The sequence below is a fragment of the Lynx canadensis genome, chromosome C2 (genome assembly GCF_007474595.2).
Source record: "Lynx canadensis isolate LIC74 chromosome C2, mLynCan4.pri.v2, whole genome shotgun sequence".
Lineage (NCBI taxonomy): Eukaryota > Metazoa > Chordata > Mammalia > Carnivora > Felidae > Lynx > Lynx canadensis.
Genome location: NC_044311.2, coordinates 152,825,922 through 152,839,905, shown reverse-complemented (window position 1 = coordinate 152,839,905; position 13,984 = coordinate 152,825,922). Strand labels below are relative to the sequence as shown.

Here is a 13,984-nt window from a genome sequence, read left to right as displayed (position 1 = left end):
CTATATACAATGCTTGAACAGACGTTTACTACTGGCAAATAATTACACTGGCAAAAAGGGTTTTTTTAAGATCATTGTAATCGCACGGTCAACTGAGCTAAGCTCTTGCAAATCATAGGACAGGCTATGCACCATTCACCTGACGAAGCGACAACTTGAAATCACTGTCCCTTGCTGTTCCTGCAAGAAAGCTAGTGAGGGGAAGCCTCCGAAGTGGGGAGCCTTAGAACCTTCACCAGCAGCTATTCTTGCCAGGACTTGGCCAGCGAGGCGGGCTGCAGAGGCAGCAAGTAGCCAGGACCAAGGACAGGTGTCGGCCGTGGTGAGTGTCAGGCAGTGGCCAGTCAGGGCAGGTGGCTGGTGTGGAAGGAAGCCCGAGGGCCAGCCCAGGGTGACCTGAGGTGGGCAGGGGCCTCAGAGCGGCTGGAAATCTCAGGGACAAGGGCAGAGTTCTCTCGATCTTCAGGCACGACAGGGACCCAGCCTGAGATTCCCCAGCTCCTCATGGACCTAAACCAATGTCCGCCCTTCACGAAAGCAACTTTCCTCAGGGCCGGTTCTGGAGGAAGCTGGGAGGGCTTTACAAGCCATAATCATGTAGCCAGTCAAGCTAAGGTCTTACGAGGTTTGGGAGAGGACCGCTGAGTTGGCAAAGAACACAACTTAAAATAATTTTACCTCAGGGGAAACCAAAGGCCAAGGTGAACTTTCCAGGCTCCCATAAAGTTCTCACGATGCCCCGGGGCCGCAGCCCCCACTTCATAGTGTGCCCTCAGGCTTTCCCCCCTTCCTCCTCAGGTACCATTCACAAGCCTCCCCTCCCCTCCATAGCCCCTCGTCCCTCCCGGGTCGCAAGGAAGGGGACCACAAAGTCCCCTCTCCACCGGGGGTCTGAAGCAGCAGGTGAGATCTTCTTAGGCATAAATGAATGGTATTTCCAGTGTTCGCTGCCTCCCAAATGCCCCCCAGCCTGTCGGCACGTAGGTAACACCCATCTTGGCATCTGGAGCTTAAGAGCCCGGACTCTTGGGTTGGCGATCAGGGGAGGTCCATCTCATTAAAGGAGGTAATGGTTTCTGTCTCCATTTCTGATTTTTTTTTTAATTTTTTTATGTTTATTTATTTTTGAGAGAGACAGAGACAGAGACAGAGACAGAGACAGAGACAGAGTGTGAGCAGAGGAGGGGCAGAGAGAGAGGGAGACAGAACTCGAAGCAGGCTCCAGGCTCTGAGCTGTCAGCACGAACCATGAGATCATGACCTGAGCCTAGTTTGAACGCTCAACCGACTGAGCCACGCAGGCGCCCCATTTCTGATTTTTTTTAAATCAAGAGTGATATTCTTAGATAAATATTCCTCCCCATTAAAATGGCACTCATTTGAGGGGCGCCCGGGTGGCCAAGTTAGCTGAGCCTCTGACTTCAGCTCCAGTCATGATCTTGCAGTTTGTGGGTTCAAGCCCCACATCGGGCTCACTGCTGTCAGCACAGAGCCCACTTTGGATCCTCTGTTCCCCTCTCCCTTTCCCTCTGTCCCTTCCCTGTGCTTTCTCAAAAAAAAAAAAAACACTTAAAAAATAAAAATAAAACAAAACAAAACAAAATGGCGTCATTTGGGTGTTTACGAGTATGTGCCCAGTGAGCATGTGCAACAGTTGAGATCAGGTGAGCAAGCCCACGACTCAGACACTTCCTCAACTGGCCTGTCACTCGGTTTACCACTGCCAGTTGCTGACGTCACACGCTTGAAAGCTGCTCGTGGCACACAGATAGAATGGCATTTAACGCACAAATGAAAGGTTTGAAATAGTGGTGCACACCAAATAAGGTCTGTAGTCTGCTTCACAGAGAGGCGCCAACACCGTGTTCCTGGTGTCGCTAATTGTACCGTGGCTATGTGTGACGTCACCAGGGGGCAAAGCCAGGTAGGACACTGAACGATGGTCCCGGTTTAAGTCTGTAATTATTTCAGAATAAAAGGTGAAAATATGTGTGCATTCTTGGTCTAAATAGTGTGGCTGAATGCCAGGGTATGAATTACCGTTGGGTTCTCCCCACCACACAAAACTGGGAACAGGGAGTCGAGTCTGCCCCTCCCACATTCCAAGGAGACAGCCCAGACTGGCTGTGGCTCTGGGATCCCAGGGGAGAAATTCTAGGCCTTGCTTTTCAAAACCCTGGGCTAACAGAGGTGATCCCTAAAAAAGGGGGGCTTGGAGCTTGGGTTCAGAGTGGGGTTGACAGAAGCAGGCAGGCTGAAGACAGAGGGACAAGAGGAGGGACACTCTGCGCCCAGGACAGCAGCCATCCTGCGTCAGAGGCATGTCCGCCCGCGTCCAGCCGGGGCCGAGGGCCCGACCCAGCCGAGGGGCCAGCACTCAGTAGCTGCAACGGACAGCAGGGAAGCCATGGGTCAGCGCGACCACCACAAAGGACCAGAGCCCTCTCCCCGTGCCACTGTGACTCAGGGGTGACCTAAGTCCCTGCAAAGCCCCTCACCCCAGCCTGAAGTTCCTGCCAGCGTTCCAGATGGTTTTCAACAGAGCCAGAGTTTTATCTAAACAAGCACTGGGGGCGCCTGGGTGGCTCAGTGGGTTAAGCGTCCGACTCTCATTCCGGCTCAGGTCATGATCCTTAGGGTTGTGAGATCGAGCCCCCTCTGTCGGGCTCTGCACTGAGCGTGCAGCCTGCTTGGGATTCCCTCTCCCTCTCTCTCTGCTCCTCCCCTGCTCCTGAAGGTTCTCTCTCTCTCTCTCTCTCTCTCTCTCAAAATAAATAAACATTAAAAAAAAAAGTTAAAAAAGCATTGGCTTTTTCTGAGCTGTAATATCTAAAACAACCTACTAGATTCATATATTGAAAAAAAAAGAAAAAAAATTGACAATAAATTTCATATATTGAAAAAAAAAAAAAAGAACCTACTAGAATATGTCTGTACTTGAAAATCAATGTTTAAAGGGTAAAACACAACAATCTAATTGGCTTTCTGTTTGTTACAAATTAGTTTATCCAAGCCTGAGTGCACTTCAGGCAAAAGATGTTATGTCAAACAGCCTGGATGGCCTTCCCAGCTTACCCTTTAAAAATAAACCCCAAAACCACTAAAACAGATGGGAGGTTCTTTAAGTAGAAAATACAGGCATTCTAAGTATCAGATAGTTTTTGTCTCCTTTTTAAATTTCAATCCAGGGGCACCTGGGTGGTTCAGTCAGTTAAGCATCTGACTTGGTTTCGGCTCAGGTCACGATCTTTCGGTTTGTGAGATCAAGCCCCGCGTCGGGCTCTGTGCTGACAGGTCAGAGCCTAGAGCCTGCTTTGGATTCTGTGTCTCCCTCTCTCTCTCTGCCCCCTCCCCCGCTCATGCTCTGTTCTCTCAAAAATATATAAAACATTAGAAAAAATTTTAATTTCAATCCATTTTCTTATATATTCAGTCCCAGAGCTAATTACGTTATTGTGTCATTTGTAATGCTTACTGACAAATCATGGGTTCTTTTTTTTTTTTTTTTTTATTTAACTGAATTAAAATGAGTCACACAGCATGGATCACTTGTCAAATGGGAAAATGTCAGAATCTGTCCTTATGTAGACTAAATGTTATTAAAGAGTTGAAAAGTGAGTTTGATAATTAACGTGACTAATACAATCATCTAAAATTAAAATGTTTTTTACTTAGTGTTTTCTTCATCACAGTACAGGCAAAAATGACAGAAATGATTTTTTTAAATTCCTGTCAGGATTCACAAGATTGCAATTTACTTTGTCAAGGGCTCACAATTAAAAAAAAAAAAAAAAAAAGTAATAAAGAGAACTCCCAGGCCAGATGGCTTAGTACCTCACTAAATAGTAGCTGGGAAGCTAAAGCAGACCCATCCTTGGGGCGCCTGGGTGGCTCCATTGGTTAAACATCCGACTTCACTCAGGTCATGATCTCACAGTTCGTGAGTTCAGCCCACGTCAGGCTCTGTGCTGACAGCCTGGAGCCTTGGAGCTTCAGATTCTGTGCTGCCTCACCCTGCTCACCACTCTGTCTCTCTCTGTCTCTCAAAATAAATAAACATTAAAAAAATTTTTTTTGTAATTAAAAAAAAAAATAAAGCAGACCCATCCTTGCTGTAGAAAACCAGGGTCTGGTTATGAAAATGCTACCTCTCTCTAGGTCCCCAGGAGGAAAGGGATTACGGTATAAAGTGTCTTATCTTTGTCTGTCTTACAAGAAGCAAATGAATTTCCAAGTGTACATCAGTAATACTGTAGGAGTGCATTAGGCAATTCCTGTAAAGCCCGAATTATAAAAACATGGATTTTCAAATTTCAAGGTAATGAAATGGTCACTATATAAAACTTAACATTTATTATTTCTGAATTATATAGGCTGCTGTCAAACCCCATCTAACTTCTAGGTCAGGATTTAAGTTTTATCTTTCTTCCAAACAAAAGACTTCAAAGAGTCTTAAGTAATCAACACTTTGAAATAGCAATCTTTAATATGAGGAATTACTGCCCCGGCCCCTCCCAAATTTAAATCCCTTAAGATAACAACAAATTGATGTCCGTCCCCCCCCCCCCAACCCAGTCTTCCATAGCCTGCTCCCTAGTGTCCTTCCTAACCACATTCCATCTGCCGGGAATGGGAGTCCAACACCTTTCCCAGAATCAGTAAGTAGGTAAAAATGCAAACCATCAGTACTCAGTCAACAGTTTTTGTTACAAGCGGCCCAATGCGTTTACACCACTGAGACTCTAGAAGGAGGCCAGCAACCCCACCAGTCAGCTCCCCATGCACCGGGGTCTCCCCTTACCTGGGTTCCCAGGTACATTTTCAGAATTCCTTGACTAAGTAGCCCATCTGATCCCCCTTATCTCTGCTTGGCCATTCTAGAACCACAGTCTCCCCTTCCCTCCCATACACCCCCCTGCCCCGCCCCTTATTTCTGTGACACCCTGACTGGGACCCCCTTTAGAATTAGATCACAGGCCTTGAAGCAGGTCACATTCCCATGACTGCATCAGAACTGGGTGGCCTTCCCTCCCCAAGGCCCCTCTCTATCCTCAGCTCCTGTTGGCCTTCCCACAAATGCCCCCCCCACCCCCTTACCTCTGTGTCCCTAGTAGGCAGTGCTGTTGGTGGGTGTTTGCTGGGAATCCGTCATTACTCATGACCAAGGAATAAGGTCCCTTGTTCTACAGAGAACTTGAACCTAACCCAACCCCTAACATCACAACTAAGATAACTGAAGCCTTGTCTAGCCTGTCCCTCCAGGCCTGGGTCAGGGTCCCCCCCCACTCCTTTTAGCCCTCTGCCTTGACCACAGTCATTAGCACTTCCTCCTGCTTTCCTCCCTGGCTAAACCCTCAGCTCTGGGCTTCCGTGCTCACTTTTGTGTGCCCAGAAAGATTCCTGGCACCCGGGAGGAGCTCAGAAAAAGCTTGATGAACCGAATCCAGTGAAATGATGGTGGAAAAAAAAAAAAGACAAACACTCACATTCTTCTCTGGAGACTCAGCGAGGTTGCCCGAATCCTCCTGTCCTCTTTTGTGCCTCATTTTCTCCACTTTCTTCAGCCTTCTCTGTTGCTGGTCATAAAGCAAACCCATGGTATCACTAACCTTAGATAAGCTTTCAAGGGAAAACCAAGCCGCACATGCTTTGGTTTTCTTATTTGGATAATAAGTAAACACAGTATATAAACAAAGCCAAACACAGACTTCCTATTTATCAGGTCACCTGGCTACTACAATTTAGGGTCCACAACCCCCAATATTGCTCACTGCACCTGCTGTTCTAAGTCAATAGACCTGATTCATATGCCTGGTAGAGTAACAGATCCACTAACGAGGAGCTATTAATCCACCCATTTAAGGCTTATGAAGAGAACTCCAAAGGATTCAATGTTTAGGTAGAGTTGTTTTCTGTTGCTTGAGTAGAGGCAGGCTTTATAATTTTAGAGAGTAAAAAAGATGATAGAGGGTAAATAGATGATAGATAGATAGATAGATAGATAGATAGAGACAGAAAATGAGTAAATGGAGGATGGATGGATGGATGGAGGATGGATGGATGGATGATGGATGATGATAACGGATAGATACATACATAAATAGATATTCTATCTATGTAGAGGAGAATGACAGAAAAAATGAGAACTATGTAGACATTCTGAGCAAGCTGGTCTGAGGGAAGATGGTTCGAGACCCCAACTCTTACCTCTGTGGCGCTCTGCACCTCTCCCACGACATCACCGTTGGGAAGGGAAGATGCTTCCTCGGATGATTTCGTCCCTGTGTCATATAAATTGAGACTGAGAATTTTCCTGAGGATAATAGCTTGCATTTTAACACCTTTTAACTATTCAAATTATGTTTGTCTTCAGCCCTCATTTTATCGTTACAACACTGTAGCCTGATAAGGAGCATGGTCATTACCATTCCACTCTAGAGAAAGAAGTCAAGGCAGAAAGCGTTACATTGCAAGTTCGGGGTGGAGCTAGGTCTACACGTACTAATTTATGTTCTTTGAACTTATCCACAGTTGCCTGTCTTCTAAAAGTTATTTTTCTCATCACAATAAAAAAATTGTATAACTGTGTGAGGTAGTGGATGTCAACTAAACTTATTGAAGTAATCATTTCACAACATACACACACATCAGATCCTTACGTTGTACACCTGAAACCAATACGATGTTCCATGTAAATTATATCTCAATAAAATTGGGGGAGAAATCAGTTACTTTCATTACAGAGGCACTTAAACCATAGACACACCCTCCAGTAACATGTTCCTATGATAATCAATACTAAACTGTGATACATACCTAAATCTATCCTAATACATATCTAGAGGCTATTTTTTTTTTGGTTGGTTGCTATTTTTATTTTTGTGTTTTTTAAAACAGACATGGGGGGGCGCCTGGGTGGCGCAGTCGGTTAAGCGTCCGACTTCAGCCAGGTCACGATCTCGCGGTCCATGAGTTCGAGCCCCGCGTTGGGCTCTGGGCTGATGGCTCAGAGCCTGGAGCCTGTTTCCGATTCTGTGTCTCCCTCTCTCTCTGCCCCTCCCCCGTTCATGCTCTGTCTCTCTCTGTCCCAAAAATAAATAAAACGTTGAAAAAAAAATTAAAATAAATAAATAAATAAAACAGACATGGGAACACAGGGTATAACTTGATTGTTTATTTTAATATATCATGGACACTTGTCCAGGTTAATTCAGATGGTTCTAACTTCGTATTTTTAGCATCTGCTGCATATTACATATGTAATTTATCCAAATATTTCCCAGATGATGGTTGTTCAAAATGTTTACATATATTTGTGCTTCTACAAACAACACTATACTAAGCTGAACAGTGGGGTTTTTTTTTAGATTTATTTCCAAAATAAGAAATTGTAGCAATTCATATTCCATGGTAAATATATGAATGTCCTCTTTTCCTTTATCATGAAGACAGAGGCCATGAAGGCCAATGAAGATGATCTCTGTTTTTGATCTCTGCCAAAGTGTTAGGGAGAAAATGGAATTTCGTTTTTGTTTTCATTTACAGTTTCCTAATTACTAGAAGAGAAAAGCATATTTTTCACAAGTTTTAGCCACTTACTTTTCCTGTTCAGATACTTGCCTTCATGTTTTGCTCCTTTTTACTTGAGTTGTTTGTCTTGTCAATTTCTAGAGGTTCTTTAGATAATAGAAATATTAGCTCTTTGTCAGGTTACAACTTTTATTTTTAGTCTGTAAAGTTTTACAAGTTTGGGGTTTTTTAATTCTTAGCCTTTTATAAAAAATAAATTTATCTAATTTTTATTCTCTGAAACGCAGCACTATTATTTTACATGAGTTATTAACATTTGGAGGCCTAATCCATCTAGAATTTAATTTTGTATATAATGTAAATTAGGGCTCTGTTTTCATCCAGAAAAACAGCAAAATATGTCTGCATTATTTTTTTTTTTTTCAACGTTTATTTATTTTTGGGACAGAGAGAGACAGAGCATGAACGGGGGAGGGGCAGAGAGAGAGGGAGACACAGAATCGGAAACAGGCTCCAGGCTCTGAGCCATCAGCCCAGAGCCCGACGCGGGGCTCGAACTCACGGACCGCGAGATCGTGACCTGGCTGAAGTCGGACGCTTAACTGACTGCGCCACCCAGGCGCCCCTATGTCTGCATTATTTATATGCCATCGTTTTCCCATTTAACTAAGATGTTTTTGTCATTTGTTAAGTTTTATGTATATATTTGGATCTGCTAATACACAATTCTATACATGAATATATAAGCATATCCCTGAATGTATTTATCAGTTCCCATGCCAATATACTGCTTTTATCAGTGTAGCTTTTAAGATTCAGAAAGGCAAGGTGCTACACAAAGTCTTTGTAAAAATTTTCTTGGCTCTTCTCAGACATTTATTATTCCAATAAATTTTAAGGTCATTTTTCCTAGTGTCAAATTTTTAAAAAATAAGCTTTTGTTTAAAAGGGCACTACATATTTATTAGTTTAGAAATTTTTCAGTTCTTTTTGTAAAGTCATCCTACCCAGAGACACTGTAGGGCTATTACTTTAGTAGCTGTGGGCGTCCTTCAGAGTAAAATTATGTTCTTTATAACATGAAGCCCTGTATGCTTCTTCATAAATTTATTCCTAAATCATTCACAGAGTTTTATCACCACTGTGAAGATTTGATTTTTACACTGTAACTTCCTATCCATTATTGTTGATATAAATGAAAACTCCTACTAATTTTTTTTAATGTTTAATGTTTTTAATGTTTTGAGAGACAGAGAGAGAGACAGAACGTGAGCAGGGGAGGGACAGAGAGGGAGGCACAGAATCTGAAGGCGGCTCCAGGCTCAGAGCTGTCAGCACAGAGCCCAATGCGGGGCTCGAACTCACAGATTGCGAGATCATGACCTGGGCTGAAGTCAGACGCTCAACCGACTGAGCCACCCAGGTGCCCCGAAAAAACTCCTAATTTTTTAGTGTTTTTCTTTTATCCAGAAATTTAATAAACTCATATTAATTTTAATAGATTTTATTGGAGTTTCTTGAGATTTGCAGGTGTACGGTTGCATCATATAAAAATAAAGATAATTTTGGGGGCGCCTGGGTGGCTCAGTCAGCTGAGCATCCGACTTCGGCTCAGGTCACGATCTCGCAGTTCCATGAGTTGGAGCCCCGCGTCGGGTTCTGGGCTGACAGCTCACCCTGGAGCCTGCTTCCGATTCTGTGTCTCCGTCTCTCTCTGCCCCTCCCCCGCTCACACTCTGTCCCTCTCTCTCTCTCTTTCTCTCTCTCTCAAACATAAATAAACATCAAAAAAATTTAATAAATAAAGATAATTTTTAAATTTCTTACATACTACATATACAAGACATTTTCTTTCTTTTACATTACTATAATAAATACAGTTTCTAAAACAAAGTTTAATAATAATACAGTGATGACAGGCATGTCTGTTTTGCTTCTAATTGTAAAAGAACTGATTTCAACATTTCATGATTCATTGTGGCACAGTTGCCTTTTGATAATTGGTTTTTATCATGGTTAATTAGTTTCTTTCTATTTATATTTTAATCCATTTTAATTTTAACTAGGAATATTTGAAGAATTGTATCAAATCTCTTCTTTGTACTTATGGAATCATGTAGGCTTTCTCCATTAATCAGTTCTGTGTAATTATGTTAATAGAATAAATTCTGCTTTGCATTATACATTTGCTAACATTTTCAGACTTTTCCCCTCAGTATTTATAACAGGAATTGATCTACGTATAATGGAAAGCATTCTGAGTAATATGTCAACTGGTGAGGGGTTTTATCTATTTCATTTCTCTGTTAAAATTATATATAGTCAAATTACATATATGTACATTCAAATTACATTTCTTAAAATCACATATAAATTATATATATGTACCTATACACATGTCCATAGGCACACAGACACATACTTTCTCCTTCTTTTGTATTTATTTTGGTTGTTCTTTTTTTGTTTTTTTTTTTTAATGTTTATTTATTTTTGAGAGAGAGAGAGACAGAGCATGAGCAGGTGAGGGGCAGAGAGGGGGAGACACAGAATCTGAAGCAGGCTCCAGGCTCTGAGCTGTCAGCACAGAGCCCAACACAGGGCTCGAACCCACTATGAGATCATCACCAACTGAGCCATCCAGGTGCCCCTGGTTTTTCTTTTTATTGGTTCATACTGCCTACTTTTTAATTTTATTTTCCTGTTGTTACTTTTTTTTTAGAGAGAGAGAAGGTGCACACACACACACACACACACACACACACACACACACGAGAAAGGGAGGGGCAGAGAGAGGGAGAGAGAATCCCAAGCAGGTTCTGTGCTGTCGGTGCAGAGCCCGACTCAGGGCTCCATCTCACAAACTGAGATCATGAGCTGAGCCGAAATCAAAAGTCAGATGCATAGCTGACCAAGCCACCCAGGCACCCCTCCTGTTGTCAATTTTTAAATTGAATATTTATTTTACTAAGCTTTTACCCTGGTTTTGTAGAGTGTTTAAAGTTAACAATTTCACTCTGTACAGAGATCTGGCTCTATATTGGGGTTTGGGTATGAAATAATCTCTCTTGCTTATTACTTGATGATCTGTAATATCAGTGCTAAATTTTTTTTGGATACGGAGTTATTTGAAATGGTATACTGTACGTTTATTTCTTAATTTTTTACAATATTTGTCTTTCAGATTGTGATTCTGTAGTTGGGATAAGAATGCAGTCTGTAAAGGGGCACCTGGGTGGCTCAGTCGGTTAAGTGTCCAACTTCAGCTCAGGTCATGACCTCACAGTTCATGAGTTCGAGCCCGGCGTCGGGCTCTGTATGGACAGCTCAGAGCCTGGAGCCTGCTTTGGATTCTGTGTCTCCCTCTCTCTCTGCCTCACCCCTCTCATGCTCTGTCTCTCTCTCTCTCTCTCTCTCAAAAGTAAATATTTAAAAAATTAAAAAATAAATAAATAAAATAAAAAGGGCTTTCCAAAAGCCATAAAAAAAAAAAGAACGTAGTCTGTAAAATCATCCCCTTTTGAAATTTACAAAGGTTTTCTTTGTGACCCGGTGTATGATAGCTATGGAAATTGTTTGAGGAAGCACAAGGGAAGAATATATTTTATTAATATCTATCTAACATACTGGTATTCATGTGGATGTATATCCTATACATATGTATTAAATGAAGCTTCTAATTATAGTTGTGTGCATGCTTAAAATAGTGTCTGATAAGTAACAAGTAAAACATATTTATTGAAAGATATTTTTAACAAGTTTTCATTGTATTTCTAGGAGTTTTTTTTTTTTTTTTTCAACGTTTATTTATTTTTGGGACAGAGAGAGGCAGAGCATGAACGGGGGAGGGGCAGAGACAGAGGGAGACACAGAATCGGAAACAGGCTTCAGGCTCTGAGCCATCAGCCCAGAGCCCGACGCGGGGCTCGAACTCCTGGACCGCGAGATCGTGACCTGGCTGAAGTCGGACGCTTAACCGACTGCGCCACCCAGGCGCCCCTATTTCTAGGAGTTTTTGATTGATGTGCTTGACTGCTGTTTAGCATGATCCATAAAGATACATGACTACTATATTTTCTTCATAGATTTTTATCATTTTTCATTATATAATATCTTTTTCAGCTACTTAAAGCTTTTGGCCTTGAATTCCTCTTTATCTGATATTAATGCCACTCCAGCTCTCTTGTTGTCTGTATGTGCCTGCTCATCCCTTTATTTCAATTTTTTCTTTGAATGATTGTTTTACTATGCTCTTATATATAACATATGGGTCAATCTTTGTTAAAATCCAATTTCACTGTCAATCCCAATTCCATTATAGCCAAGTGATCTCCTTTTAAACCCAACCCTCCAAGGGGCGCCTGGGTGGCTCAGTCGGTTGGGCGGCTGACTTCGGCTCAGGTCACGATCTCGCGGTCCGTGGGTTCGAGCCCCGCATCCGGCTTTGTGCTGACAGCTCAGAGCCTGGAGCCTGTTTCAGATTCTGTGTCTCACTCTCTCTGACCCTCCCCCGTTCATGCTCTGTCTCTCTCTGTCTCAAAAATAAATAAACATTAAAAAAAAAATTTTTTTTAAATAAAAAAAATAATAAACCCAACCCTCCAACAGATAATGACTATAAATTCTGAGTTTAAAAGATAAAACAAAACAAAACAGGGGTGTCTGGCTGGCTCAGTCAGTAGAGCATGCAACTCTTGATCTCAAGGTCATGAGTTGAAGCCCCACATTGGGTGTGGAGCCTACTTAAAACAAACGAACAAACAGAACAAAAGGAAAAATAGGAAAACAAACCAAAGTAAGAAGATTCAAGAGGGAGTTGATACTTAACATGATAAAAATTATTTGCATGTTCATGTTCATAGCAGTATTATTCATAACAGCTAAGAGGTAGAAACAATCCAAATGTCCATCCGTGAATGAATGAATAAACAAAAAGTGGTATATACGTCCAAGGGAGTATCATGAGGCCTTAAAAAGAAAAGTTATCCTGTCATGGGCCACAGCACCGAGCAACCCTGATTGCATGATGCTAAATGAAATAAGCCACTCACAAAAAGACAAATGTTTTTGATTCTATTTATATGACATACCTAAAATAGTCAAATTTATAGAAACAGAAAGTGAAATGCTGGTGACCAGGGACTGGGGAGAGGAGGAAATTGGGAGTTGCAGGAGTATAAAGTTCTGCAAAGTGAAAAAGTTCTGGAGATCTTTTGCACAGCATTGTGAATCTACTTAACATTACGGAACTGTACACTTAAAAATGGTTAAAGGGGTGCCTGGGTGGCTCAGTCTGTTAGGCGTCCGACTTCAGCTCAGGTCATGATCTCGCAGTTTGTGAGTTCGAGCCCTGCGTCGGGCTCTGTGCTGACAGCTCAGAGCCTGGAGCTTGCTTTGGATTCTGTGTCTCCTTCTCTCTCTGCCCCTCCCCCGCTTGTGCTCTGTCTCTATCAAAAATAAATAAATCTAAAAAAAAAATTTTTTTTTAATTAAAAAAAAATGGTTAAAATGGTTTAAAAAAATAGATGAGGGACGCCTGGGTGGCTCAGTCTGTTAAACAGTCAACTCTGGCTCAGGTCATGATCTCACGGTTCGTGAGTTTGAGCCCTGCGTTGGGCTCTGTGCTGACAGGGAGGAGACTCCTTCTCTTCTCTGTGCCTCCCCCTGCTTGATCTCAATCTCTCTTTCAAAATAAATAAAATTTTAAAAAAATAAAAAAGATGAGAATGACACTGAGTGAGTTACTGTTTTCAGGGCTTTTAAGTCTGACAATAAGCAAATGTTACGGGGGAAATAAAACCACAACAAAAAACCTCAGGATTTTTGGCCTGAAGAATCAGAAAGCAGAACTTGGGGCAACCACAGCTACCAGCAAATGAGGACAGAATACTGGACGGGAGAGAGGGAGCCCCAAATTCTGTATATAAACTCTGCAAAATCTCCAGTTGAGCCCCTAACCATGCATGCATGGGACTGATTTGGCTAAAATAAAAATAACTCAGCTGAGATCTGAGCTGCTACTAGAAACATAGAGTTTGCAATCTGAGTCCCACAGATTAAGTGTATGCTGGAATAAAATCATCAACATTTTTCAGAGGAATGTAACAAAATACAGTCTGCACAACACAACATTCACAATGTCCCAGACACAATCCAAAATGCTTGACATAAAAAGAACAAGGAAACTATGACCCCTCCTCAAGAGAAAAAAAACCAATAAGTGGAAACCCTCTGTGGAAGGACCCAGAGGTTGGAATTAGCAGACAAGGATGTCAAAGCAATCATTCTACCCGTGGTCAAAGAAGTAAAGGAAAACATGCTTGCAATGATAAGACGATTGAAAAGTGTTCATTGGCAGAGAAATGAAAATAATAAAAATCAAACAGGTGGAACATTTTGGAACTGAAAAAGGATAATGTCTGAAGTAAAAAGCTCACTAGACTAGATGCAGAATGTA

General features: G+C 42.0%; 1 protein-coding gene across 1 annotated transcript in view; it reads right to left on the bottom strand.

The window, feature by feature from the left end:
* The window catches only part of LOC115523499 (SH3 domain-binding glutamic acid-rich protein), a 60,228-nt gene that overhangs the window by 10,601 nt on the left and 35,643 nt on the right, over positions 1-13,984 (bottom strand). The window contains exons 4-5 of the mRNA XM_030329595.1: positions 6,208-6,280; positions 5,487-5,577 (exon numbers count right to left, since the gene is read on the bottom strand). Of these exons, the coding sequence (XP_030185455.1) occupies positions 5,503-5,577; positions 6,208-6,280 (148 nt within the window). The 3' untranslated portion in view covers positions 5,487-5,502. The remainder of the gene's footprint in view (positions 1-5,486; positions 5,578-6,207; positions 6,281-13,984) is intronic.